The following is a 26176-nucleotide window of genomic DNA, read 5'->3' on the forward strand; positions in this document are numbered from 1 at the left end:
GTTTATTCCATGTGTAACTGTTGTTGTTTGTGTCGAATTGCTATGCTTTTTCTTGGCCAGGTCACAGTTGCAAATGAGAACTTGTTCTCAACTAGCCTACCTGGTTAAATAAAGGTAAAATAAATAAATAAAATGACCCCAAGCATACTTCCAAAATTCTGGCAAAATGGCATAAGGACAACAAAGTCAAGGTATTGAAGTGGCCATCACAAAGCGTGTGCAAGCAAGGAGGCCTATAAACCTGACTCAGTTACACCAGCTCTGTCAGAAGGAATGGGCAATAATTCACCTATACTTATTGTGGAAAGCTTGTGAAAGGCAACCTGAAACGTTTGACCGAAGTTAAACAATTTTAAGGCGCACTACCAAATACTAATTGAGTGTATGTAAACGTCTGACCCACTGGGAATTTGATGAAAGAAATAAAAGCTGAAATAAATCAATCATTCTCTCTACTATTATTCTGACATTTCACATTCTTAAAATAAAGTGATCCTAACTGACCTAAAACAGGGAATTTTTTTACTGGGATTAAAAGACAGAAATGGTGAAAAACTGAGTTTAAATGTATTTGGCTAAGGTGTATCTAAACTTCCGACTTCAACTGTATATACACTTGTGTTCCCCATGTACTTTTTGTATTGATTTGTTGTTGATTTAAAAAGAGAAAAAAATGGCTAAAGTTGGCTGGCTTGCTAGCTACTTCCAGACACAAATGAAAGAGCATCTCACTCTGAACATTTTACTGGCCTAGCAGAGCTGGTTAGGATGTTTTCATGTTATCTATGGCGTTGGTGACTGTAACTGTGCTGCTGTCAACAATTTAATTATGGGGCCACAGTGTCTCCTGACCCCTCCTGTCTCAGCCTCCAGTATTTATGCTGCAGTAGTTTGTGTCGGGGGGCTGGGGTCAGTTTGTTATATCTGGAGTACTTCTCCTGTCCTATTCGGTGTCCTGTGTGAATCTAAGTGTGCGTTCTCTAATTCTCCCCAGGACTCCTTTTCTTTCTTTCCCCAGTCCACCTGGCCATGCTGCTGTTCCAGTTTCAGGACCTGAGCCCTAGGACCATGCCCCAGGACTACCTGACATGATGACTCCTTGCTGTCCCCAGTCCACCTGGCCATGCTGCTGCTCCAGTTTCAACTGTTCTGCCTTATTATTCGACCATGCTGGTCATTTATGAACATTTGAACATCTTGGTCATGTTCTGTTATAATCTCCACCCGGCACAGCCAGAAGAGGACTGGCCACCCCACATAGCCTGGTTCCTCTCTAGGTTTCTTCCTAGGTTTTGGCCTTTCTAGGGAGTTTTTCCTAGCCACCGTGCTTCTACACCTGCATTGCTTGCTGTTTGGGGTTTTAGGCTGGGTTTCTGTACAGCACTTTGAGATATCAGCTGATGTAAATAAATTTGAAGGGCTATACGAAGGGCTATATAAATAGATTTGATTTGAATTACACTTTTTTTGCCATCATTTACTGACATCATATTCAACATGTGTTGAGTGTTAAATTCCTCAGTTATGTCTCTGGCACACTCAGTCGAGAGTGCTCTGAAATCGGAGTTGATAGCCAGAGTGAATTAACTCTTATTTTTCTATTCGTGTATTAATACTTATTACTGTAATGAAACTGGCAGGGAGCAGATCTCGAACCCTCAACCTTCTATTCCGAAGTTCAGCGCGTTATCGACTGCGACAAGGATATAAAGCGTGCTTAAGCCGCAGAGTCGACGATATATGCGCTTTTAAACCCAGGATCGTTACACAACTCTCTCCTTTCAGAGGGCGTCCTTGCGCTAGTTTGTGACTCAACGTCTTATAGGAACGCGCTCACCGGCAGAGGACATGCATGTTCGTGGATGCAAGGTCACTTCTGAGACCAATGTAATGAAACAGGCAGGGAGCAGGTAGACCGATGTCCGGCGCGCTATCGAATGTGCCCCAAAAGTATGCTCGATATCCGCGCCTATAAACCCAGGCTCGTTATAATACTTATTATTAATACTGATTTCCAAGTGAGAAAGGTCTTAGGAATGTGTGTATGTATATATGTTTTTTTTTTTAATAAAAAATATATATTTAACTGTATATATTGTAATCTTGATTTGTTGTTAATGAAATAAAAAATAAAATAATTTTTACATTTTTAACTGTAAATTTACGAAGGCACCCATAGGGTTTATGTGGACGGCTGGTTGTGTCACATCGCCAAGGAAACGCTTGACAATAAAGGAGCGTGCAGGAGTTCTGTCCAGTTCACGCTGTCAGCAGGTAAGAAGTATTGTAGGTAGAAATGCAGATATTTACTTCAGCCCATTTCCAACTAAATACATCACGTTGTACCGTTTATCCCGATCAAAAGGTACATTTACACATTCCTGGGTGGAAATTAGGTTTACTGTTTGGAAAATATGGTCCAGTTTCTACCGGGGCCTGCGTGTGTGTGTGATCGTGCACTCTTGTTCTCCTTGCCATTGAGATGTTAATTACAGCAAGGCTATTTGTTAGTAGGATATTTAGATATGATTAGGCTGGACACTTTAAAACAACGCTTTTTTCTGATAACTAGTTCATTGCATCTGCCGTGGAGCCCCGTTTCATAAAATTACAATATGTCCCAGCTGCTTGGTGTAGTTTTGAAGTAGCTGCGGAAAAACAGGACTTGTTTTATGGCATTATTCAAACTGCCAGCTCCCTATTAGTTGTAATTGAACTCCGTGGAACCAACTGCCTTCAGAACGCTCTTTTCCCAGGTCATTGTTCTGCGTCACAATGCCCGCTTCGCGATAACCGGACACCTTCAACTCGTAGGATTACTTCATCTAACGTATCATTAACAGGGTTACAGCTACTTGATGCGCAAACTCATTGTTCACCTGGGTACACGTTGTGTTGACCAACATATCTATCGATGGCTGGCGCAAAGTGTTCAAACGGTAAACATTTTTTGGTCATAGTTAACCATATTTTATTTCAGAAAAATGTCTAAACCTAAAGAAAACCTATGTCCCTGTCCTCTTTTTCAAGATGTGGCCGATTTAAACAGCCAGATGACATTTTTTAATTAAGAAATACACTGACGATTTGTTGTTTCTAAATGGCCGATGGATAATTTGATATGCGTCGAAATCGTTGTTGGTAGGCGGCGAATTGAGCGAATACTGTGCAGGTTCATTGCGTTGTAAGCAAAATGGATAGGTCTAGCTCATTGATTTGTAGATCTGACGCAGTTTCTACTTCAGATTATGAGCCTAGTCGCAAATGAGGTATGAAGTAACCAGAGAAGGCCTTAAAAACCCTAAACCTAATAATCAAATGTATTTATAAAGCCCTTTTTACATCAGCAGATGTCACAAAGGGCTATACAGAAACTCTAACCCTACCTATAACCTATTTTACCCTTAACCCTAATTCTAGGGTAGGGTGGACTAGAACACTATTAGAAACTATTTTAGTAATCATATAATGTTAGTTAACATCATTGTAGTACTAAATAGCATTTTATTAGTTATTATATGTGAAAGATTAGTGGAATCTGTGTGGGTAGCTGGACAGGTAGGATGACTGACAGTGAAGGTGAACAGGTGGTCACGTGTCAGGTGACAGAGGAATGGATGAGACTGAGGCAGGAATTCCTTTAACCATAAAGTGGTATATTTACTGGGTAGTCTGTGCTGCATCACAAAGGAAACAAATAACATGTATACAATCAAATTCATAATCAAAGATCAAATCATATCAGTCATTATTAACATAAATTAGGGAATTCAATAGTCCAGTTCATTAAGAAGTCAATAGTAATCATCCGCGAGTCATTTAGGCTCACAACTATTTATCATAAATCATGAGAATACAAAACAGTGAATACAATACAATCTATAATCCCCATGATCAAAGTCAATCAGTTAGCAAACAATGACGTTTCTCATTTCACGCTTTCAACAGTCTTCATGTGTCCATATAATTAATTTCAATACACATGAACCATATCGATTGTGTAATTGGCCTATGGGGATCCGTAGGGCCGTGATCATTGACAATTCACATTACACAATATGTTTGAAGCTGCGCTCCAAGCTGCGCTCCGCGGTGATAACTATTAACAGTAACTGAATGGCCCACTCTCCCGATCGCCACAGATAATTCAGAAAGGTAACATGAAAGGTAACAGAGTCGGTGGACTTACGTGGATTCATGGACGCACAGAACTTCTGGGTGAGATGGAGTTAAGGAAGAGAAAGCAGCGAGATCAGGCGATGGCAATTTCCTCCTTTTATGGAGTTGAGATCTGTCGGACATTTCCACCTGACCTAATTAAAGCGCCCCTGGCCCAGCTGAGTAAATGGCAATGAATTAAAGGAGTATTCCACCAACTCCATGGGCCTTTTCTACAATATGTATTATTGTAAGGCAGAACACTTAACAAGCCACATTTTGTTTTATTTTTCAATTGTGGTTTGAACTGCATGGGATAGGTGGGACAGGTTTGAGACTGATCTAAGGAATTGCAGAAAAAATACACTTTCTCAGCTGCCTCACCAATGGCTTTATGTAAATTAATAACTTTGAATTTGGTAGCATTGCCTTTAAATTGTTTAACTTGGGTCAAACATTTTTGGTAGCCTTCCACAAGCTTCCCACAATAAGTTGGGTAATTGGACTTTTACATAAGTCCTTTGTATTGGTGTAGACTTGACGGACCAGATGGGACTCATTCCCTCCCAAACCAAAAGGAGAAACCAATGTTTTCTCTGGTAGGCACAACCTACCTGGCACCCCTATAAATAATAACCTCAAATCAAAAGCGTTACAATATATATCCAAAATGTCCATTTATTTGGCGCTTTGGTCCAGAAAAAAACAGCTTCCAAAATGCACAACGTCACTACAAAATATTTCAAAAGTTGCCAATAAACTTTGCCAAAATATTTCAAACTACTTTTGTAATACAACTTTAGGTATTTTTTAATGTTAATCGATCAAATTGAAGACGGGTCTGTGTTCAATACAGGAAAACAACCAAGCAAGCTACTTTTCAAGTCTTGCGCAACTCTCAACAGTGTTACGCAATTCCTAGTTGGCCCCACTTCTTCATTGCACAAATGAATAACCTCAACCAAATTCCAAACACTGGTGACATCCAGTGGAAGTGGTAGTAACTGAAAACAAGTTCCTAAGAAATATCGTTTGCCAATAAGAACCCACTGAACAGAGACCTAAAAAAAACATTCTGAACGGTTAGTCCTCAGGGTTTTGCCTGCTACATAAGTTCTGTTATACTTACATTTACATTTACATTTACATTTAATTAGTCATTTAGCAGACGCTCTTATCCAGAGCGACTTACAAATTGGTGCGTTCACCTTATGACATCCAGTGGAACAGCCAATTTACAATAGTGCATCTAAATCTTTTAAGGGGGGTGGGGGTGAGAAGGATTACTTTATCCTATCCTAGGTATTCCTTGAAGAGGTGGGGTTTCAGGTGTCTCCGGAAGGTGGTGATTGACTCCGCTGTCCTGGCGTCGTGAGGGAGTTTGTTCCACCATTGGGGGGCCAGAGCAGCGAACAGTTTTGACTGGGCTGAGCGGGAACTGTACTTCCTCAGTGGTAGGGAGGCGAGCAGGCCAGAGGTGGATGAACGCAGTGCCCTTGTTTGGGTGTAGGGCCTGATCAGAGCCTGGAGGTACTGAGGTGCCGTTCCCCTCACAGCTCCGTAGGCAAGCACCATGGTCTTGTAGCGGATGCGAGCTTCAACTGGAAGCCAGTGGAGAGAGCGGAGGAGCGGGGTGACGTGAGAGAACTTGGGAAGGTTGAACACCAGACGGGCTGCGGCGTTCTGGATGAGTTGTAGGGGTTTAATGGCACAGGCAGGGAGCCCAGCCAACAGCGAGTTGCAGTAATCCAGACGGGAGATGACAAGTGCCTGGATTAGGACCTGCGCCGCTTCCTGTGTGAGGCAGGGTCGTACTCTGCGGATGTTGTAGAGCATGAACCTACAGGAACGGGCCACCGCCTTGATGTTAGTTGAGAACGACAGGGTGTTGTCCAGGATCACGCCAAGGTTCTTAGCGCTCTGGGAGGAGGACACAATGGAGTTGTCAACCGTGATGGCGAGATCATGGAACGGGCAGTCCTTCCCCGGGAGGAAGAGCAGCTCCGTCTTGCCGAGGTTCAGCTTGAGGTGGTGATCCGTCATCCACACTGATATGTCTGCCAGACATGCAGAGATGCGATTCGCCACCTGGTCGTCAGAAGGGGGAAAGGAGAAGATTAATTGTGTGTCGTCTGCATAGCAATGATAGGAGAGACCATGTGAGGTTATGACAGAGCCAAGTGACTTGGTGTATAGCGAGAATAGGAGAGGGCCTAGAACAGAGCCCTGGGGGACGCCAGTGGTGAGAGCGCGTGGTGAGGAGACAGATTCTCGCCACGCCACCTGGTAGGAGCGACCTGTCAGGTAGGACGCAATCCAAGCGTGGGCCGCGCCGGAGATGCCCAACTCGGAGAGGGTGGAGAGGAGGATCTGATGGTTCACAGTATCGAAGGCAGCCGATAGGTCTAGAAGGATGAGAGCAGAGGAGAGAGAGTTAGCTTTAGCAGTGCGGAGCGCCTCCGTGATACAGAGAAGAGCAGTCTCAGTTGAATGACTAGTCTTGAAACCTGACTGATTTGGATCAAGAAGGTCATTCTGAGAGAGATAGCGGGAGAGTTGGCCAAGGACGGCACGTTCAAGAGTTTTGGAGAGAAAAGAAAGAAGGGATACTGGTCTGTAGTTGTTGACATCGGAGGGATCGAGTGTAGGTTTTTTCAGAAGGGGTGCAACTCTCGCTCTCTTGAAGACGGAAGGGACGTAGCCAGCGATCAGGGATGAGTTGATGAGCGAGGTGAGGTAAGGGAGAAGGTCTCCGGAAATGGTCTGGAGAAGAGAGGAGGGGATAGGGTCAAGCGGGCAGGTTGTTGGGCGGCCGGCCGTCACAAGACGCGAGATTTCATCTGGAGAGAGAGGGGAGAAAGAGGTCAGAGCACAGGGTAGGGCAGTGTGAGCAGAACCAGCGGTGTCGTTTGACTTAGCAAACGAGGATCGGATGTCGTCGACCTTCTTTTCAAAATGGTTGACGAAGTCATCTGCAGAGAGGGGAGGAGGGGGAGGGGGAGGAGGATTCAGGAGGAGGGAGGAGAAGGTGGCAAAGAGCTTCCTAGGGTTAGAGGCAGATGCTTGGAATTTAGAGTGGTAGAAAGTGGCTTTAGCAGCAGAGACAGAAGAGGAAAATGTAGAGAGGAGGGAGTGAAAGGATGCCAGGTCCGCAGGGAGGCGAGTTTTCCTCCATTTCCACTCGGCTGCCCGGAGCCCTGTTCTGTGAGCTCGCAATGAGTCGTCGAGCCACGGAGCGGGAGGGGAGGACCGAGCCGGCCTGGAGGATAGGGGACATAGAGAGTCAAAGGATGCAGAAAGGGAGGAGAGGAGGGTTGAGGAGGCAGAATCAGGAGATAGGTTGGAGAAGGTTTGAGCAGAGGGAAGAGATGATAGGATGGAAGAGGAGAGAGTAGCGGGGGAGAGAGAGCGAAGGTTGGGACGGCGCGATACCATCCGAGTAGGGGCAGTGTGGGAAGTGTTGGATGAGAGCGAGAGGGAAAAGGATACAAGGTAGTGGTCGGAGACTTGGAGGGGAGTTGCAATGAGGTTAGTGGAAGAACAGCATCTAGTAAAGATGAGGTCGAGCGTATTTCCTGCCTTGTGAGTAGGGGGAAGGTGAGAGGGTGAGGTCAAAAGAGGAGAGGAGTGGAAAGAAGGAGGCAGAGAGGAATGAGTCAAAGGTAGACGTGGGAGGTTAAAGTCGCCCAGAACTGTGAGAGGTGAGCCGTCCTCAGGAAAGGAGCTTATCAAGGCATCAAGCTCATTGATGAACTCTCCGAGGGAACCTGGAGGGCGATAAATGATAAGGATGTTAAGCTTGAAAGGGCTGGTAACTGTGACCGCATGGAATTCAAAGGAGGCGATAGACAGATGGGTAAGGGGAGAAAGAGAGAATGACCACTTGGGAGAGATGAGGATCCCGGTGCCACCACCCCGCTGACCAGAAGCTCTCGGGTGTGCGAGAACACGTGGGCGGACGAAGAGAGAGCAGTAGGAGTAGCAGTGTTATCTGTGGTGATCCATGTTTCCGTCAGTGCCAAGAAGTCGAGGGACTGGAGGGAGGCATAGGCTGAGATGAACTCTGCCTTGTTGGCCGCAGATCGGCAGTTCCAGAGGCTACCGGAGACCTGGAACTCCACGTGGGTCGTGCGCGCTGGGACCACCAGATTAGGGTGGCCGCGGCCACGCGGTGTGGAGCGTTTGTGTGGTCTGTGCAGAGAGGAGAGAACAGGGATAGACAGACACATAGTTGACAGGCTACAGAAGAGGCTACGCTAATGCAAAGGAGATTGGAATGACAAGTGGACTACACGTCTCGAATGTTCAGAGAGTTAAGCTTACGTAGCAAGAATCTTATTGACTAAAATGATTAAAATGATACAGTACTGCTGAAGTAGGCTAGCTGGCAGTGGCTGCGTTGTTGACTTTGTAGGCTAGCTGGCAGTGGCTGCGTTGTTGACACTACACTAATCAAGTCGTTCCGTTGAGTGCGATAGTTTCTACAGTGCTGCTATTCGGGGGCTAGCTGGCTAGCTAGCAGTGTTGATTACGTTACGTTGCGTTAAAAGAACGACAATAGCTGGCTAGCTAACCTAGAAAATCGCTCTAGACTACACAATTATCTTTGATACAAAGACGGCTATGTAGCTAGCTATGTAGCTAGCTACGATCAAACAAATCAAACCGTTGTACTGTAATGAAATGAAATGAAAATGTGATACTACCTGTGGAGCGAAGCGGAATGCGACCGGGTTGTTGAGTGAGGAAGTTCTATTCGGTAGACGTTGGCTAGCTGTTGGCTAGCTAGCAGTGTCTCCTACGTTAAGGACGACGAATAGCTGGCTAGCTAACCTCGGTAAATTAAGATAATCACTCTAAGACTACACACTCTAAACTATTCAATTATCTTGGATACGAAGACAGCAAAGACAACTATGTAGCTAGCTAACACTACACTAATCAAGTCGTTCAGTTGAGTGTAATAGTTTTTACAGTGCTGCTATTCGGTAGACGGTGGACGTTTGCTAGCTGGCTAGCTGGCTAGCTGCTGGGCAGATAGCAGTGTAGACTACGTTAGGACGACAAAAATACGATAATTACGCAATTATCTTTGATACAAAGACGGCTATGTAGCTAGCTAAGAAGAAATTGCTAAGATTAGACAAATCAAACCGTTGTACTATAATGAAATGTAATGAAATGTAATGAAAAGTTATACTACCTGCGGACCCAAGTGCGGATGCAACCGCTCGCTCCAACCCAACTTACAGACATGATTCAAACTGTTTTAGAAACGTCAGTGTTTTCCATCCAAATCTACTAATGATATATTACTCTTGGCATGAGTAGCAGGAAGTTGAAATTGTGCACGCTATTTATCCAAAAGTGAAAATGCTGCTCCCTATACAGTATATATTGATATTTGCCAATAAAACTCATGAATGCAACTGTTTATGTGAAATGTTGTGTTCTACTTGTAGCCCTGGTGTCCTGAAAATAACATATTTAGCCTCACAATGAAGTGTTTTACCATAAGGCCTGAACATGCAGATAAATGAAAAGTCCATTTTTGCTGGTCTCTCAGTGGATTAAAAGTCTTACTCACATCAGCTACTGAGAGTGAGACCATATAGCCAGGTTGAAATGCTTACGTTTTCTCATAATTTGGTTGGGTCTAATTATGTTGCTGTCCTGGGGCTCTGTGGAGTCTGTTTGTGTACAGAGCCTCAGAACCAGCTGGCTGAGGGGACTCTTCTCCAGGTTCACCTCTCTCTGTAGGTGAGTGCTTTGTTAGGAAAGGTTTGAGAATCGCATCCTTTTATGTAATTGTAGAATTTAATGTCTCTGTTCTGGATTTTTATAATTAGTGGGAATTCTGCTCTGAATGCAATATTTGGTGTTTTACATTGTAAACGGAGGATGGTTTTGCAGAATTCTGCATGCAGCCTCAATTTGGTGTTTGTCCCATTTTGTGAATTCTTGGTTGGTGAGTGAACCTCACAACCAGACCTCACAACCATAATGGGCAATATGTTATATAACTGATTTGCGTATTTTTAGGCAAAAAATTATTGTATTCACTCACTCATTTACTACCCTTGTCTCCCTCGCAGCAGGATGCCGTTCCCATGGACCTTCACCTCTCCTCCGTTCCACTACATGCTGCGTGCGTCTGGGCAGAGTGAGGTATGGAGCGACGCTCGGCCGGAGGACAAGTTCCGTCAGTACGGCTGGCGCTGCGGAACCAGCGAGGACGGATATGGTACCAGGACTCTGATCGGTAACTGGGTCGAACAACAAAAAGACATCACTCAATACCGGAAAGCCAGACCCCTTCCTTCACAGGTTAGATCCCTTCCTTCACAGGTTAGACCCCTTCCTTCACAGGTTAGACCCCTTCCTTCACAGGTTAGACCCCTTCCTTCACAGGTTAGACCCCTTCCTTCACAGGTTAGACTCCTTCCTTCACAGGTTAGACTCCTTCCTTCACAGGTTAGACCCCTTCCTTCACAGGTTAGACCCCTTCCTTCACAGGTTAGACCCCTTCCTTCACAGGTTAGACCCCGTCCTTCACAGGTTAGACTCCTTCCTTCACAGGTTAGACTCCTTCCTTCACAGGTTAGACCCCTTCCTTCACAGGTTAGACTCCTTCCTTCACAGGTTAGACCCCTTCCTTCACAGGTTAGACCCCTTCCTTCACAGGTTAGACCCCTTCCTTCACAGGTTAGACCCTTCCTTCACAGGTTAGACTCCTTCCTTCACAGGTTAGACTCCTTCCTTCACAGGTTAGACCCCTTCCTTCACAGGTTAGAGCCCTTCCTTCACAGGTTAGACCCCTTCCTTCACAGGTTAGACCCCTTCCTTCACAGGTTAGATTCCTTCCTTCACAGGTTAGACCCCTTCCTTCACAGGTTAGACCCCTTCCTTCACAGGTTAGACCCCTTGGTTAGACCCCTTCCTTCACAGGTTAGACTCCTTCCTTCACAGGTTAGACCCCTTCCTTCACAGGTTAGACTCCTTCCTTCACAGGTTAGACCCCTTCTTCACAGGTTAGACCCCTTCCTTCACAGGTTAGACTCCTTCCTTCACAGGTTAGACCCCTTCCTTCACAGGTTAGACTCCTTCCTTCACAGGTTAGACTCCTTCCTTCACAGGTTAGACTCCTTCCTTCACAGGTTAGACCCCTTCCTTCACAGGTTAGACCCCTTCCTTCACAGGTTAGACCCCTTCCTTCACAGGTTAGACCCCTTCCTTCACAGGTTAGACTCCTTCCTTCACAGGTTAGACCCCTTCCTTCACAGGTTAGACCCCTTCCTTCACAGGTTAGTCCCCTTCCTTCACAGGTTAGACCCCTTCCTTCACAGGTTAGACCCCTTCCTTCACAGGTTAGACCCCTTCCTTCACAGGTTAGACTCCTTCCTTCACAGGTTAGACTCCTTCCTTCACAGGTTAGACCCCTTCCTTCACAGGTTAGACCCCTTGGTTAGACCCCTTGGTTAGACTCCTTCCTTCACAGGTTAGAGCCCTTCCTTCACAGGTTATACCCCTTCCTTCACAGGTTAGACCCCTTGGTTAGACCCCTTCCTTCACAGGTTAGACTCCTTCCTTCACAGGTTAGACCCCTTCCTTCACAGGTTAGACTCCTTCCTTCACAGGTTAGACCCCTTCCTTCACAGGTTAGACCCCTTCCTTCACAGGTTAGACTCCTTCCTTCACAGGTTAGACCCCTTCCTTCACAGGTTAGACTCCTTCCTTCACAGGTTAGACCCCTTCCTTCACAGGTTAGACCCCTTCCTTCACAGGTTAGACCCCTTCCTTCACAGGTTAGACTCCTTCCTTCACAGGTTAGACCCCTTCCTTCACAGGTTAGACCCCTTCCTTCACAGGTTAGACTCCTTCCTTCACAGGTTAGACTCCTTCCTTCACAGGTTAGACCCCTTCCTTCACAGGTTAGACCCCTTCCTTCACAGGTTAGACCCCTTCCTTCACAGGTTAGACCCCTTCCTTCACAGGTTAGACTCCTTCCTTCACAGGTTAGACCCCTTCCTTCACAGGTTAGACCCCTTCCTTCACAGGTTAGACCCCTTCCTTCACAGGTTACAGGTTAGACCCCTTCCTTCACAGGTTAGACTCCTTCCTTCACAGGTTAGACTCCTTCCTTCACAGGTTAGACCCCTTCCTTCACAGGTTAGACCCCTTGGTTAGACCCCTTGGTTAGACTCCTTCCTTCACAGGTTAGACCCCTTCCTTCACAGGTTAGACTCCTTCCTTCACAGGTTAGACCCCTTCCTTCACAGGTTAGACCCCTTCCTTCACAGGTTAGACCCCTTCCTTCACAGGTTAGACTCCTTCCTTCACAGGTTAGACTCCTTCCTTCACAGGTTAGACCCCTTCCTTCACAGGTTAGACCCCTTCCTTCACAGGTTAGACCCCTTCCTTCACAGGTTAGACCCCTTCCTTCACAGGTTAGACTCCTTCCTTCACAGGTTAGACCCCTTCCTTCACAGGTTAGACTCCTTCCTTCACAGGTTAGACCCCTTCCTTCACAGGTTAGACCCCTTCCTTCACAGGTTAGAACCCTTGGTTAGACCCCTTGGTTAGACCCCTTCCTTCACATCAGACTCCTACCTTTACAAGTTAGACTAATCAGGTTAGTGGGGGGAACTTAACCTGGCGAGGGTCTGGGGGAGAAATTATTTTGGGCGTCTAAAGCTAATTTCCCGCATTTTTACACAATACAATATGCCGTCTCGATTTAGAACAAAAACTCTTTAAAAAAATAGAAAGTATTTTGATTGTCTTTACTAAGACATCCTTTATATCAAATTTCAGCCAGACCGACCAGTCAGTCCGAGCCGCCTGCACGCGCAACCCCCATCTGTCCAGTCAATAACTACATTTTCTCCCAACACATTTTCCTTCCCATTTCACACCTTTCATTTTTTAACTACCAGTGGAAAAGGTTTGAAAACAAATCTAAAAATCAAATTAGCCGGCTGGCTAAAACCGGCACTTTTACTGAAACGTTGATTAATGTGCAACTGTCCCTGTAAAAATAAAAAATAAACTCAAACTCTAATGTCATCATTGTTGCTGCTTCCAGTTCAGTAGCCACACCTGAGAGATCAGGTGTGTTTTCAATTAGAGGAGGTTATAGCCTATGCATGGGCGGAGAAGCACGGGGCAGTTAACTTTCCAAGGAAATGGACTTCCTAAATAGGACTATGATTAGGCTATAGTTTACTACATAGCCCAGAAATATGAGTGATCAATATTTAGGCCTGTCTGTAATCTTCCATTCTCAAAAGGTAGGCTATAAAAAAAGCTGAAGAGAAAGTCTCTCCAACTCTGCTCTCTTCAAACTACATCTAATATATTGTCTGATATAGCCCTGTAATACAATTATTATTCATTGAACCTTTATTTAACTCGGCAAGTCAGTTACGAACAAATTGTTATTTACAATGAGAGGGGAACAGTGAGTTAACTGCCTTGTTCGGAGGCAGAACAGAGTTTTACCTTGTCAGCTCAGGGATTCGATCCAGCAACCTTTCAGTTACTTGCCCAATGCTCTAACCACTAGTCTACCTGCTGGTTACTGGCCCAACGCTCTAACCACTAGGCTACCTGCTGGTTACTGGCCCAATGCTCTAACCACTAGGCTACCTGCTGGTTACTGGCCCAACGCTCTAACCACTAGTCTACCTGCTGGTTACTGGTCCAACGCTCTAACCACTAGTCTACCTGCTGGTTACTGGTCCAACGCTCTAACCACTAGGCTACCTGCTGGTTACTAGTCCAACGCTCTAACCACTAGGCTACCTGCTGGTTACTAGTCCAACGCTCTAACCACTAGTCTACCTGCTGGTTACTGGTCCAATGCTCTAACCACTAGGCTACCTGCTGGTTACTGGTCCAATGCTCTAACCACTAGACTACCTGCTGATTACTGGTCCAACGCTCTAACCACTAGGCTACCTGCTGGTTACTGGTCCAACGCTCTAACCACTAGGCTACCTGCTAGTTACTGGCCCAATGCTCTAACCACTAGGCTACCTGCTGGTTACTGGCCCAACGCTCTAACCACTAGGCTACCTGCTGGTTACTAGTCCAACGCTCTAACCACTAGTCTACCTGCTGGTTACTGGCCCAATGCTCTAACCACTAGGCTACCTGCTGGTTACTGACCCAATGCTCTAACCACTAGGCTACCTGCTGGTTACTGACCCAATGCTCTAACCACTAGGCTACCTGCTGGTTACTGGTCCAATGCTCTAACCACTAGCCTACCTGCTGGTTACTGGCCCAATGCTCTAACCACTAAGCTACCTGCTGGTTACTGGTCCAATGCTCTAACCACTAGGCTACCTGCTGGTTACTGGTCCAACGCTCTAACCACTAGGCTCCCTGCTGCTTACTGGCCCAATGCTCTAACCACTAGGCTACCTGCTGGTTACTGGCCCAACGCTCTAACCACTAGGCTACCTGCTGGTTACTAGTCCAACGCTCTAACCACTAGTCTACCTGCTGGTTACTGGTCCAATGCTCTAACCACTAGACTACCTGCTGGTTACTGGCCCAGCGCTCTAACCACTAGGCTACCTGCTGGTTACTGGTCCAATGCTCTAACCACTAGCCTACCTGCTGGTTACTGGCCCAATGCTCTAACCACTAGGCTACCTGCTGGTTACTGGTCCAATGCTCTAACCACTAGGCTACCTGCTGGTTACTAGTCCAATGCTCTAACCACTAGGCTACCTGCTGGTTACTGACCCAACGCTCTAACCACTAGGCTACCTGCTGGTTACTGACCCAACGCTCTAACCACTAGTCTACCTGCTGGTTACTGGTCCAATGCTCTAACCACTAGGATACCTGCTGGTTACTGGCCCAGCGCTCTAACCACTAGGCTACCTGACACCTCTATTACAATGTAAGGACCATGTGAGAATCTCTGGTAATTTAAACTATTTCTGAAGTTATTTTTGCACATTTGATATTGACAATAAGGCATAAAATTGCTGGGAACATGGCTGGCAGGTGAGCTGGGACCCTGGCTGGCAGGTGAGCTGGGACCATGGCTGGCAGGTGAGCTGGGACCATGGCTGGCAGGTGAGCTGGGACCATGGCTGGCAGGTGAGCTGGGACCATGGCTGGCAGGTGAGCTGGGACCATGGCTGGCAGGTGAGCTGGGACCCTGGCTGGCAGGTGAGCTGGGACCCTGGCTGGCAGGTGAGCTGGGACCATGGCTGGCAGGTGAGCTGGGACCCTGGCTGGCAGGTGAGCTGGGACCATGGCTGGCAGGTGAGCTGGGACCATGGCTGGCAGGTGAGCTGGGACCATGGCTGGCAGGTGAGCTGGGACCATGGCTGGCAGGTGAGCTGGGACCATAGCTGGCAGGTGAGCTGGGACCATGGCTGGCAGGTGAGCTGGGACCATGGCTGGCAGGTGAGCTGGGACCCTGGCTGGCAGGTGAGCTGGGACCATGGCTGGCAGGTGAGCTGGGACCATGGCTGGCAGGTGAGCTGCGTCACATAGCCTACAATAACAATGCTGGACTGCGGTTGGGTTTGGAACCAGTTGTTGGGTTTGGGACCAGTTGTTAGGTTTGGGACCGGTTGTTGGGTTTGGGACCAGTTGTTGGGTTTGGGACCGGTTGTTGGGTTTGGGACCGGTTGTTGGGTTTGGGACCAGTTGTTGGGTTTGGGACCGGTTGTTGGGTTTGGGACCAGTTGTTGGGTTTGGGACCAGTTGTTAGGTTTGGGACCGGTAGTTGGGTTTGGGACCAGTTGTTGGGTTTGGGACCGGTAGTTGGGTTTGGGACCAGTTGTTGGGTTTGGGACCAGTTGTTGGGTTTGGGACCAGTTGTTGGGTTTGGGACCAGTTGTTGGGTTTGGGACCAGTTGTTAGGTTTGGGACCAGTTGTTGGGTTTGGGACCAGTTGTTGGGTTTGGGACCAGTTGTTTGGTTTGGGACCGGTTGTTGGGTTTGGGACCAGTTGTTGGGTTGTTGGGTTTGGGACCAGTTGTTGGGTTTGGGACCAGTTGTTGGGTTTGGGACCAGTTGTTGGGTTTGGGACCAGTTGTTGGGTTTGGGACCAGTTGTTAGGTTTGGGACCAGTTGTTGGGTTTGGGACCGGTTGTTGGGTTTGGGACCAGTTTTTGGGTTTGGGACCAGTTGTTGGGTTTGGGACCGGTTGTTGGGTTTGGGACCAGTTGTTGGGTTTGGGACCGGTTGTTGGGTTTGGGACCAGTTGTTGGGTTTGGGACCAGTTGTTGGGTTTGGGACCAGTTGTTGGGTTTGGGACCGGTAGCGGATGGGAGTCGGACAGAAAGGAGGAGTGCAGTATGAAAAGCTGCAAATGTGGACGGGATGAAGAAATGGGCCTGTTATGTCAGAGCTGTTGTCCTGTCGGTGTGAAAAGTAGGGAACTAGCTAGGGAAACTGACAGATCAATAATGTTACCATACTGACTAATAAAACTCATTGCACTGAAGAAATGTCAGAATATCAATCTTCAATCTTTTGGTTGATGTTTGCAACATTTAATTCAGGTCAACAAAAAAAGAATAGCTAACGTTAAACTTTTGGCCAGCTCTCTCTCTCTCTCCAATGGTACATCAACTGGTGAAAGCTAGTCAAGTTCAATTACATATTTTGAAACGGGTAAAAAAAAAGGCTACAAAAAATGTCCATACAAACAACAGCTGTTAGTGATATGACGTGGCTATTAATGCTATCTGACCGATATCTAGAGGCTAGAGCTGACCTGGCTGTGGTAGCTACTAGCTAGCGTAGCTTATTCATTCACCTCATTCGAGAGGGTATGAAACATTGTCTAACATTACATGACAGTTAGAATACTAGCTCAGCACTGTGAATAAAAACACTACTTTTGTTTTTTTATGTTATTTTTTTATTTTATTTTACCTTTATTTAACTAGGCAAGTCAGTTAAGAACCAATTCTTATTTTCAATGACGGCCTAATGTTAAATGATGCTTATTTTAAACAGCAGTTACCTTGCCAGCTACATCAGTCAACTAAAGAGTAGCCAGTTTCTGCTCTGCTTGCTTTTACAACTCGGTGAAAGAGTGCAACACACACACTGAACTATGCTCAACTCTCCCGTGCTGGTCCAGCCAGCCTTCCAGAAGCTTTGCCTTCACACAGCCTGTCAGCCTGCTCTGTGGTGTCCTTGGTCCTAAATCCAGTCAACGGACTTCTCCAAACAGCCCACCCGACCACTCGGAGGTGTCCGCATGGTCCGAAAGCAGATCCTTTTTTGTATCACATTGTAATGTTAAAACGGGGGGGACAAAAATGCAACGTCAGAATGTGGGGTGAATGTTTGTCTATGGAGATTGCCTGTCTGTGTGCTCAATTTTATACAGTACCAGTCAAAAGTTTGGATACACCTACTCATTCAAGGGTTTTTATTTATTTCTACTATTTTCTACATTGTCGAATAATCCTGAAGACCTCCACCTATGAAATAACACGTAGTGGTATCATGTAGTGACCAAAAACAAATCAAAAGCCACCCTTTGCCTTGATGACAGCTTTGCATTCTCTGAACCAGCTTCATGTGGTAGTCACCTGGAATGCATTTGAATTAACAGGTGTGCCTTGTTAAAAGTTTAATTGTGAAATTGTGAAAATCACTACAGACAGAGGAAGGGGGAGTGAGAGAGAGACACAGCTGCATGTTTTTTTACGAAAGGATAGATTTGGAGTTAGATAAGCTTGGATTTTTTTGGCAGGGACATATACAGCATAACCTTCACTCCAGATCAATACTCCAAACCTACAAACTAATTTTAGACAAAATTACCTGGAAGGATTACTACTCCCAAGGATTCCTTTTGTTTGTACAGAGGGTGCTGTGGCCTGTAAACAGCAGAGACCTGAGGACACCATCCAACATGGAACTGAGACAGAACAGATACAACTTCAGTTAGTACTGAGGTGTGAAGTGAGAGGTGTCGAAGCCTTTGAGCACAACAAATGTCAGGAGTCTCACAGGCTACCCACCCAAATCCAGAGGCCTTGAAGCCCTCTCCCACTGTTCAGAGACCGTCCACTGGCATTTTCTACAAGAGATCTGCCTCCAGAAGTAATTCTCCCTAGTGGGTGTGACGCCTACTCCCGTTGCCTACTACACTGCTGCTTGGATTCCATCTGGCGATATGTACCTTGTCTGCCCTCTCCTGTCTCCCCTTGTCTGGTACAGGTACCTCTACCACACTCACCTCTCTCTGTTCACCATCTGCCCTCTCCTGTCTCCCCCTGTCTGGTACAGGTACCTCTACCACACTCACCTCTCTCTGTTCACTCACTGCCCTCTCCTGTCTCCCCCTGTCTGGTACAGGTACCTCTACCACACTCACCCCTCTCTCCCTGGCCTGTCTCCCCCTGTCTGGTGCAGGTACCTCTACCACACTCACCCCTCTCTCCCTGGCCTGTCTCCCCCTGTCTGGTGCAGGTACCTCCACCACACTCACCCCTCTCTCCCTGGCCTGTCTCCCCCTGTCTGGTGCAGGTACCTCCACCACACTCACCCCTCTCTCCCTGGCCTGTCTCCCCCTGTCTGGTGCAGGTACCCCACTACACTCACCCCTCTCTCCTGGCCTGTCTCCCCTGTCTGGTGCAGGTACCTCCACCACACTCACCCCTCTCCCTGGCCTGTCTCCCCTGTCTGGTGCAGGTACCTCCACCACACTCACCCTCTCTCCCTGGCCTGTCTCCCCCTGTCTGGTGCAGGTACCTCCACCACACTCACCCCTCTCTCCCTGGCCTGTCTCCCCTGTCTGGTGCAGGTACCTCCACCACACTCACCCCTCTCTCCCTGGCCTGCCTCCCCTGTCTGGTACAGGTACCCCACCACACTCACCCCTCTCTCCCTGGCCTGCCTCCCCTGTCTGGTACAGGTACCCCCACCACACTCACCCCTCTCTCCCTGGCCTGTCTCCCCTGTCTGGTGCAGGTACCTCCACCACACTCACCCCTCTCTCCCTGGCCTGTCTCCCCCTGTCTGGTTCAGGTACCCCCACCACACTCACCCCTCTCTCCTGGCCTGTCTCCCCCTGTCTGGTACAGGTACCCCCACCACACTCACCCCTCTCTCCCTGGCCTGTCTGGTACAGCTACCTCTACCACACTCACCCCTCTCTCCCTGGCCTGTCTCCCCTGTCTGGTACAGGTACCTCCACCACACTCACCCCTCTCTCCCTGGCCTGTCTCCCCTGTCTGGTACAGGTACCCCCACTACACTCACCTCTCTGTTCACCATCTGCCCTCTCTGTCTCCCCTGTCTGGCACAGGTACCCCCACCACACTCACCCCTGTTCACCATCTGCCCTCTCCTGTCTCCCCCTGTCTGGCACAGGTACCCCCACCACACTCACCTCTCTGTTCACCATCTGCCCTCTCCTGTCTCCCCCTGTCTGGCACAGGTACCCCCACCACACTCACCCCTCTCTCCCTGGCCTGTCTCCCCCTGTCTGGTACAGGTACCCCACCACACTCACCCCTCTCTCCCTGGCCTGTCTCCCCTGTCTGGCACAGGTACCCCCACCACACTCACCCCTCTTTCCCTGGCCTGTCTCCCCTGTCTGGTACAGGTACCCCACCACACTCACCCCTCTCTCCCTGGCCTGTCTCCCCTGTCTGGCACAGGTACCCCCACCACACTCACCCCTCTCCCTGGCCTGTCTCCCCTGTCTGGCACAGGTACCCCCACCACACTCACCCTCTCTGTTCCACTGCCCTCTCCTGTCCCCCTGTCTGGTACAGCTACCTCCACCACACTCACCCCTCTCTCCCTGGCCTGTCTCCCCTGTCTGGTACAGCTACCTCCACCACACTCACCTCTCTCCCTGGCCTGTCTCCCCCTGTCTGGTACAGGTACCTCCACCACACTCACCCCTCTCCCTGGCCTGTCTCCTCCACCACACTGGCCTGTCTGGTGCAGGTACCTCCACCACACTCCCCCTCTCTCCCTGGCCTGTCTCCCCCTGTCTGGTGCAGGTACCTCCACCACACTCACCCCTCTCTCCTGGCCTGTCTCCCCCTGTCTGGTACAGGTACCTCCACCACACTCACCCCTCTCTCCCATGGCCTGTCTCCTGTCTCCCCCTGTCTGGTACAGGTACCCCCACTACACTCACCTCTCTGTTCACCATCTGCCCTGGCCTGTCTCCCCTGTCTGGCACAGGTACCCCCACCACACTCACCCCTCTGTTCACCATCTGCCCTCTCCTGTCTCCCCTGTCTGGCACAGGTACCCCCACCACACTCACCTCTCTGTTCACCATCTGCCCTCTCCTGTCTCCCCTGTCTGGCACAGGTACCCCCACCACACTCACCCCTCTCTCCCTGGCCTGTCTCCCCTGTCTGGCACAGGTACCCCCACCACACTCACCCCTCTCCCCTGTCTTGTCTGGCAGGTACCCCCACCACACTCACCCCTCTCTCCCTGGTCTGTCTCCCCCTGTCTGGTACAGGTACCCCCACCACACTCACCCCTCTCTCCCTGGCCTGTCTCCCCCTGTCTGGCACAGGTACCCCCACCACACTCACCCCTCTCTCCCTGGCCTGTCTCCCCCTGTCTGGCACAGGTACCCCCACCACACTCACCCCTCTCTCCCTGGCCTGTGTCTCCCCTGTCTGGTACAGCTACCTCCACCACACTCACCCCTCTCCTGGCCTGTCTCCCCCTGTCTGGTACAGCTACCCCACCACACTCACCTCTCTCCCTCCTGCCTCCCCTGTCTGGTACAGCTACCCCACCACACTCACCCCTCTCTCCCTGGCCTGTCTCCCCTTGTCTGGTACAGGTACCCCCACCACACTCACCCCTCTCCCTGGCCTGTCTCCCCCTGTCTGGCACAGGTACCCCCACCACACTCACCCCTCTCTGTTCACTCACTGCCCTCCTGTCTCCCCCTGTCTGGTACAGGTACCCCACCACACTCACCCCTCTCCCTGGCCTGCCTCCCCCTGTCTGGTACAGCTACCTCCACCACACTCACCCCTCTCTCCCTGGCCTGTCTCCCCCTGTCTGGTGCAGGTACCCCCACTACACTCACCTCTCTGTTCACCATCTGCCCTCTCCTGTCTCCCCCTGTCTGGTACAGCTACCTCCACCACACTCACCTCTCTCCCTGGCCTGTCTCCCCCTGTCTGGTACAGCTACCTCCACCACACTCACCTCTCTCCCTGGCCTGTCTCCCCCTGTCTGGTACAGGTACCTCCACCACACTCACCCCTCTCTCCCTGGCCTGTCTGGTGCAGGTAACTCCACCACACTCACCCCTCTCTCCCTGGCCTGTCTGGTGCAGGTACCTCCACCACACTTCCCCCTCTCTCCCTGGCCTGTCTGGTGCAGGTACCTCCACCACACTCACCCCTCTCTCCCTGGCCTGTCTCCCCCTGTCTGGTACAGGTACCTCCACCACACTCACCCCTCTCTCCCTGGCCTGTCTCCCCCTGTCTGGTACAGGTACCCCCACTACACTCACCTCTCTGTTCACCATCTGCCCTGGCCTGTCTCCCCCTGTCTGGCACAGGTACCCCCACCACACCCCTCTGTTCACCATCTGCCCTGGCCTGTCTCCCCCCTGTCTGGCACAGGTACCCCCACCACACTCACCCCTCTGTTCACCATCTGCCCTCTCCTGTCTCCCCCTGTCTGGCACAGGTACCCCACCACACTCACCCCTCTCTCCCTGGCCTGTCTCCCCTGTCTGGTACAGGTACCCCCACCACACTCACCCCTCTCTCCCTGGCCTGTCTCCCCCTGTCTGGCACAGGTACCCCCACCACACTCACCCCTCTCTCCCTGGCCTGTCTCCCCCTGTCTGGTACAGGTACCCCCACCACACTCACCCCTCTCCCTGGCCTGTCTCCCCCTGTCTGGCAGGTACCCCCACCACACTCACCCCTCTCTCCCTGGCCTGTCTCCCCCTGTCTGGCACAGGTACCCCCACCACACTCACCCCTCTCTGTTCACTCACTGCCCTCTCCTGTCTCCCCCTGTCTGGTACAGCTACCTCCACCACACTCACCTCTCTCCCTGGCCTGTCTCCCCCTGTCTGGTACAGCTACCTCCACCACACTCACCTCTCTCCCTGGCCTGCCTCCCCCTGTCTGGTACAGCTACCTCCACCACACTCACCTCTCTCCCTGGCCTGTCTCCCCTTGTCTGGTACAGGTACCCCCACCACACTCACCCCTCTCCCTGGCCTGTCTCCCCCTGTCTGGTACAGGTACCCCCACCACACTCACCCCTCTCTGTTCACTCACTGCCCTCTCCTGTCTCCCCCTGTCTGGTACAGCTACCTCCACCACACTCACCTCTCTCCCTGGCCTGCCTCCCCCTGTCTGGTACAGCTACCTCCACCACACTCACCCTTCTCTCCCTGGCCTGTCTCCCCCTGTCTGGTGCAGGTACCCCCACTACACTCACCTCTCTGTTCACCATCTGCCCTCTCCTGTCTCCCCCTGTCTGGTACAGCTACCTCCACCACACTCACCTCTCTCCCTGGCCTGCCTCACCCTGTCTCACCCTGGCCCATCTGTTGCTGATGATATCTGGGAATGTGTATGTACACTCTGGCCCATCTGTTGCTGATGATATCTGGGAATGTGTATGTACACTCTGGCCCATCTGTTGCTGATGATATCTGGGAATGTGTATGTACACTCTGGCCCATCTGTTGCTGATGATATCTGGGAATGTGCATGTACACACTGGCCCATCTGTTGCTGATGATATCTGGGAATGTGTATGTACACCCTGGCCCATCTGTTGCTGATGATATCTGGGAATGTGTATGTACACCCTGGCCCATCTGTTGCTGATGATATCTGGAAATGTGTATGTACACCCTGGCCCATCTGTTGCTGATGATATCTGGGAATGAGTATGTACACCCTGGCCCATCTGTTGCTGATGATATCTGGGAATGTGTATGTACACCTGGCCCATCTGTTGCTAGCCCCAATTCTGACTTGTGCTCTATTTGCTTCACTGATTTCTGCTCTCGTAAAAGCCTGGGTTTTCTGCACGTTAACACTAGAACCTTATTACCTAAAATGGATCAATTTAAAGTGTGGGTTCACAGCTCCAATCCAGATGTGTTGGTCATTACTGAGACGTGGTTCAGGAAGAGTGTTTTGAATACTGATGTTGACCTTTCTGGTTAAACCTTTTTCAGCAAGATGGATCTTCCAAAGGTGGTGGAGTGGTAATCTTTACCAAGGATCACCTTCAGTGCTCGGTTGTCTCCACCAAGTCTGTCCCCAAACAATTTGATTTTCTGGTTTTAAGCATTAAACTTTCAAATAGTTATTTGTTGACTGTTGCTGGGTGCTGTCGTCCTCCATCAGCCCCAGCCTGTACCCTACCTGCCCTAAGCTCTCACCCAGAAAAGGCTACTCTCCTCGACGTTATCCTCACAAATATTCCTGATAGGTATCAGTCTGGAGTTTTCTGTAATGACCTTAGTGATCACTGTTTTACAGCCTGTGTTCGTGATGGTGGATCAGTGACACAACCTGTCCTGATTTTGTCATAGATGTTTGGTAAAAAACTTCCTTCATGAACTGGCCTCTGTAAATTGGTATAGAATCAGCTTGATCCCCTCTGTCGAAGACGCCTGGACCTTCATTTTTGATATTTTCAGTGGTATTGTTAACAAACGCCCCCATGAAGAAAATGAGTATTAAAAACACAGGTTCAGCCCCTGGTTCGACCGTGATCTTGCAGAGTTACTCCACCTCAAGAATCGCATTTGGCAAAAGGCTCAGCCACGCATACTCAGGCTGACTGGCTCTCGTTCAGGCAAATGAGAAATAAGTGCACTCAGGCTATCTGGAAGGTCAAAGGTAGTTACTTTAAGGAGCAGTTCTCTCTCTGTGGGTCTCACCCCAAGAAGTTCTGGAATATGGTTAAAGACCTGGAGAATAAACCCTCCTCACAGCTGCCCATGTCCTTTAATGTTGTTACTGACAAGAAGCACATGGCTGAGCTCTTTAATCACCACTTCATTAAGTCAGGATTCCTATTTGACTCAGTCATGGCTCCTTGCCTGTCCAACATTTCCTCATCTCCCACCCATTCTAATGTGACTAGGCCGATGCTCCTCCCTCTTTTTCCCCTGCCCCGCTACAAAGATTCTCCCTGCAGGCGGTCACTGAAGGGGTGTCCACATACCCCTGGCCATAGTGTTTATTTCTTCTACCTCCCTGATATCTGTCCATTCCTCTCTTTCACAGTTCTCTCACTACTTTGACTCCACCTACTCCTCCTCCTTTAACCGTGAAGAGAAGAGACCCATCTACAGCTGTGAATAATACTACTGCATATTACTGAGTATTACAGAATTTTACTGAATATTACTTGGTACTACTGAGTATCACTGAATATTGCTGATGCTAATAGTATTTTGTCATAATATTACTGATGCTAATAGTATTTTGTCATATTACTGATAATGCATGTGTGTGTTCCAGTGAAGGAGTCCAAGAGTTTCCCGGGCCAGCAGCTGGAGTTAGACCTCCCCCAAGAGGGACTACACCAACACCAGTCACACACACACCACACCCCACCCCGTCTGGGACTGTGATGCTGCAGGATGCCAGGGGACAGCAGGAGAACACAGCAGACAGAGCAGCATCCTTCTGACCCCTCAATAAATACTGATAAGAGTGGTTCACTTTTAGTAGTGCATCAGTGAATGTGGACTACAGTGTGTGTGTGTTTACTGTATTTGCAGCCTTTGGAGCCAAACGTTCTTTTGGATCAACTCCCCCTGTTCCCTCGTCCCCTCACTCACTCCCACTCTCTCTCCCTCCGTCTATCTCTCTCCACCTCCACCTGTCTCTCTCTCCACCTCCCGTCTCTCTCTCCACCTCTCCCCTCTCAAATAGCATTGTAGTTTTTTTTGTGAATTCTTTCAGTGTCAAGTAAATCTCTTTTTGTTTTCCTCATGATTGGGTTGGGTCTAATTATGTTGCTGTGTTGGGGCTCTGTAGGAAGCAATTCGAATTTGATTTGTCACATACACATGGTTAGCAGATGTTAATGCGAGTGTAGCGAAATGCTTGTGCTTCTAGTTCCGACAATGCAGTAGTAACCAACAAGTAATCTAGCTAACAATTCCAAAACTACTACCTTATAGACACAAGTGTAAAGGGATAAAGAATATGTACATAAAGATATATGAATGAGTGATGGTACAGAGCGGCATAGGCAAGATACAGTAGATGGTATTGAGTGCAGTATATACATATGAGATGAGTATGTAAACAAAGTGGCATAGTTAAAGTGGCTAGTGATACATGTATTACATAAGGATGCAGTCGATGATATAGAGTACAGTATATACGTATACATATGAGATGAATGATGTAGGGTATGTAAACATTATATTAGGTAGCATTGTTTAAAGTGGATAGTGATGTATTTTACATCATTCCCATCAATTCCCATTATTAAAGTAGCTGGAGTTGAGTCAGTGTGTTGGCAGCAGCCACTCAATGTTAGTGGTGGCTGTTTAACAGTCTGATGGCCTTGAGATAGAAGCTGTTTTTCAGTCTCTCGGTCCCAGCTTTGATGCACCTGTACTGACCTCGCCTTCTGGATGATAGCGGGGTGAACAGGCAGTGGCTCGGGTGGTTGTTGTCCTTGATGATCTTTATGGCCTTCCTGTGACATCGGGTGGTGTAGGTGTCCTGGAGGGCAGGTAGTTTGCCCCCGGTGATGCGTTGTGCAGACCTCACTACCCTCTGGAGAGCCTTACGGTTGTGGGCGGAGCAGTTGCCGTACCAGGCGGTTATACAGCCCGACAGGATGCTCTCGATTGTGCATCTGTAGAAGTTTGTGAGTGCTTTTGGTGACAAGCCAAATTTCTTCAGCCTCCTGAGGTTGAAGAGGCGCTGCTGCGCCTTCTTCACGATGCTGTCTGTGTGGGTGGACCTATTCAGTTTGTATGTGATGTGTACGCAGAGGAACTTAAAACTTACTACCCTCT

General features: G+C 49.0%; 1 protein-coding gene across 1 annotated transcript; it reads left to right on the forward strand.

Moving 5' to 3' along the window:
- Positions 1-2195: 2195 nt before the first annotated feature.
- On the forward strand, positions 2196-25133 carry cfap68 (cilia and flagella associated protein 68). The gene is given in 6 exon segments (XM_029644136.2): positions 2196-2274; positions 9848-9918; positions 10254-10485; positions 24420-24489; positions 24657-24707; positions 24710-25133. Coding segments are annotated over 4 exon segments (468 nt in total). The 5' UTR covers positions 2196-2274; positions 9848-9918; positions 10254-10257; the 3' UTR covers positions 24829-25133.
- The last annotated feature ends 1043 nt before the right edge of the window (positions 25134-26176 follow it).

This window comes from Oncorhynchus nerka, linkage group LG10, assembly GCF_034236695.1.
Source record: "Oncorhynchus nerka isolate Pitt River linkage group LG10, Oner_Uvic_2.0, whole genome shotgun sequence".
Taxonomy (NCBI): domain Eukaryota; kingdom Metazoa; phylum Chordata; class Actinopteri; order Salmoniformes; family Salmonidae; genus Oncorhynchus; species Oncorhynchus nerka.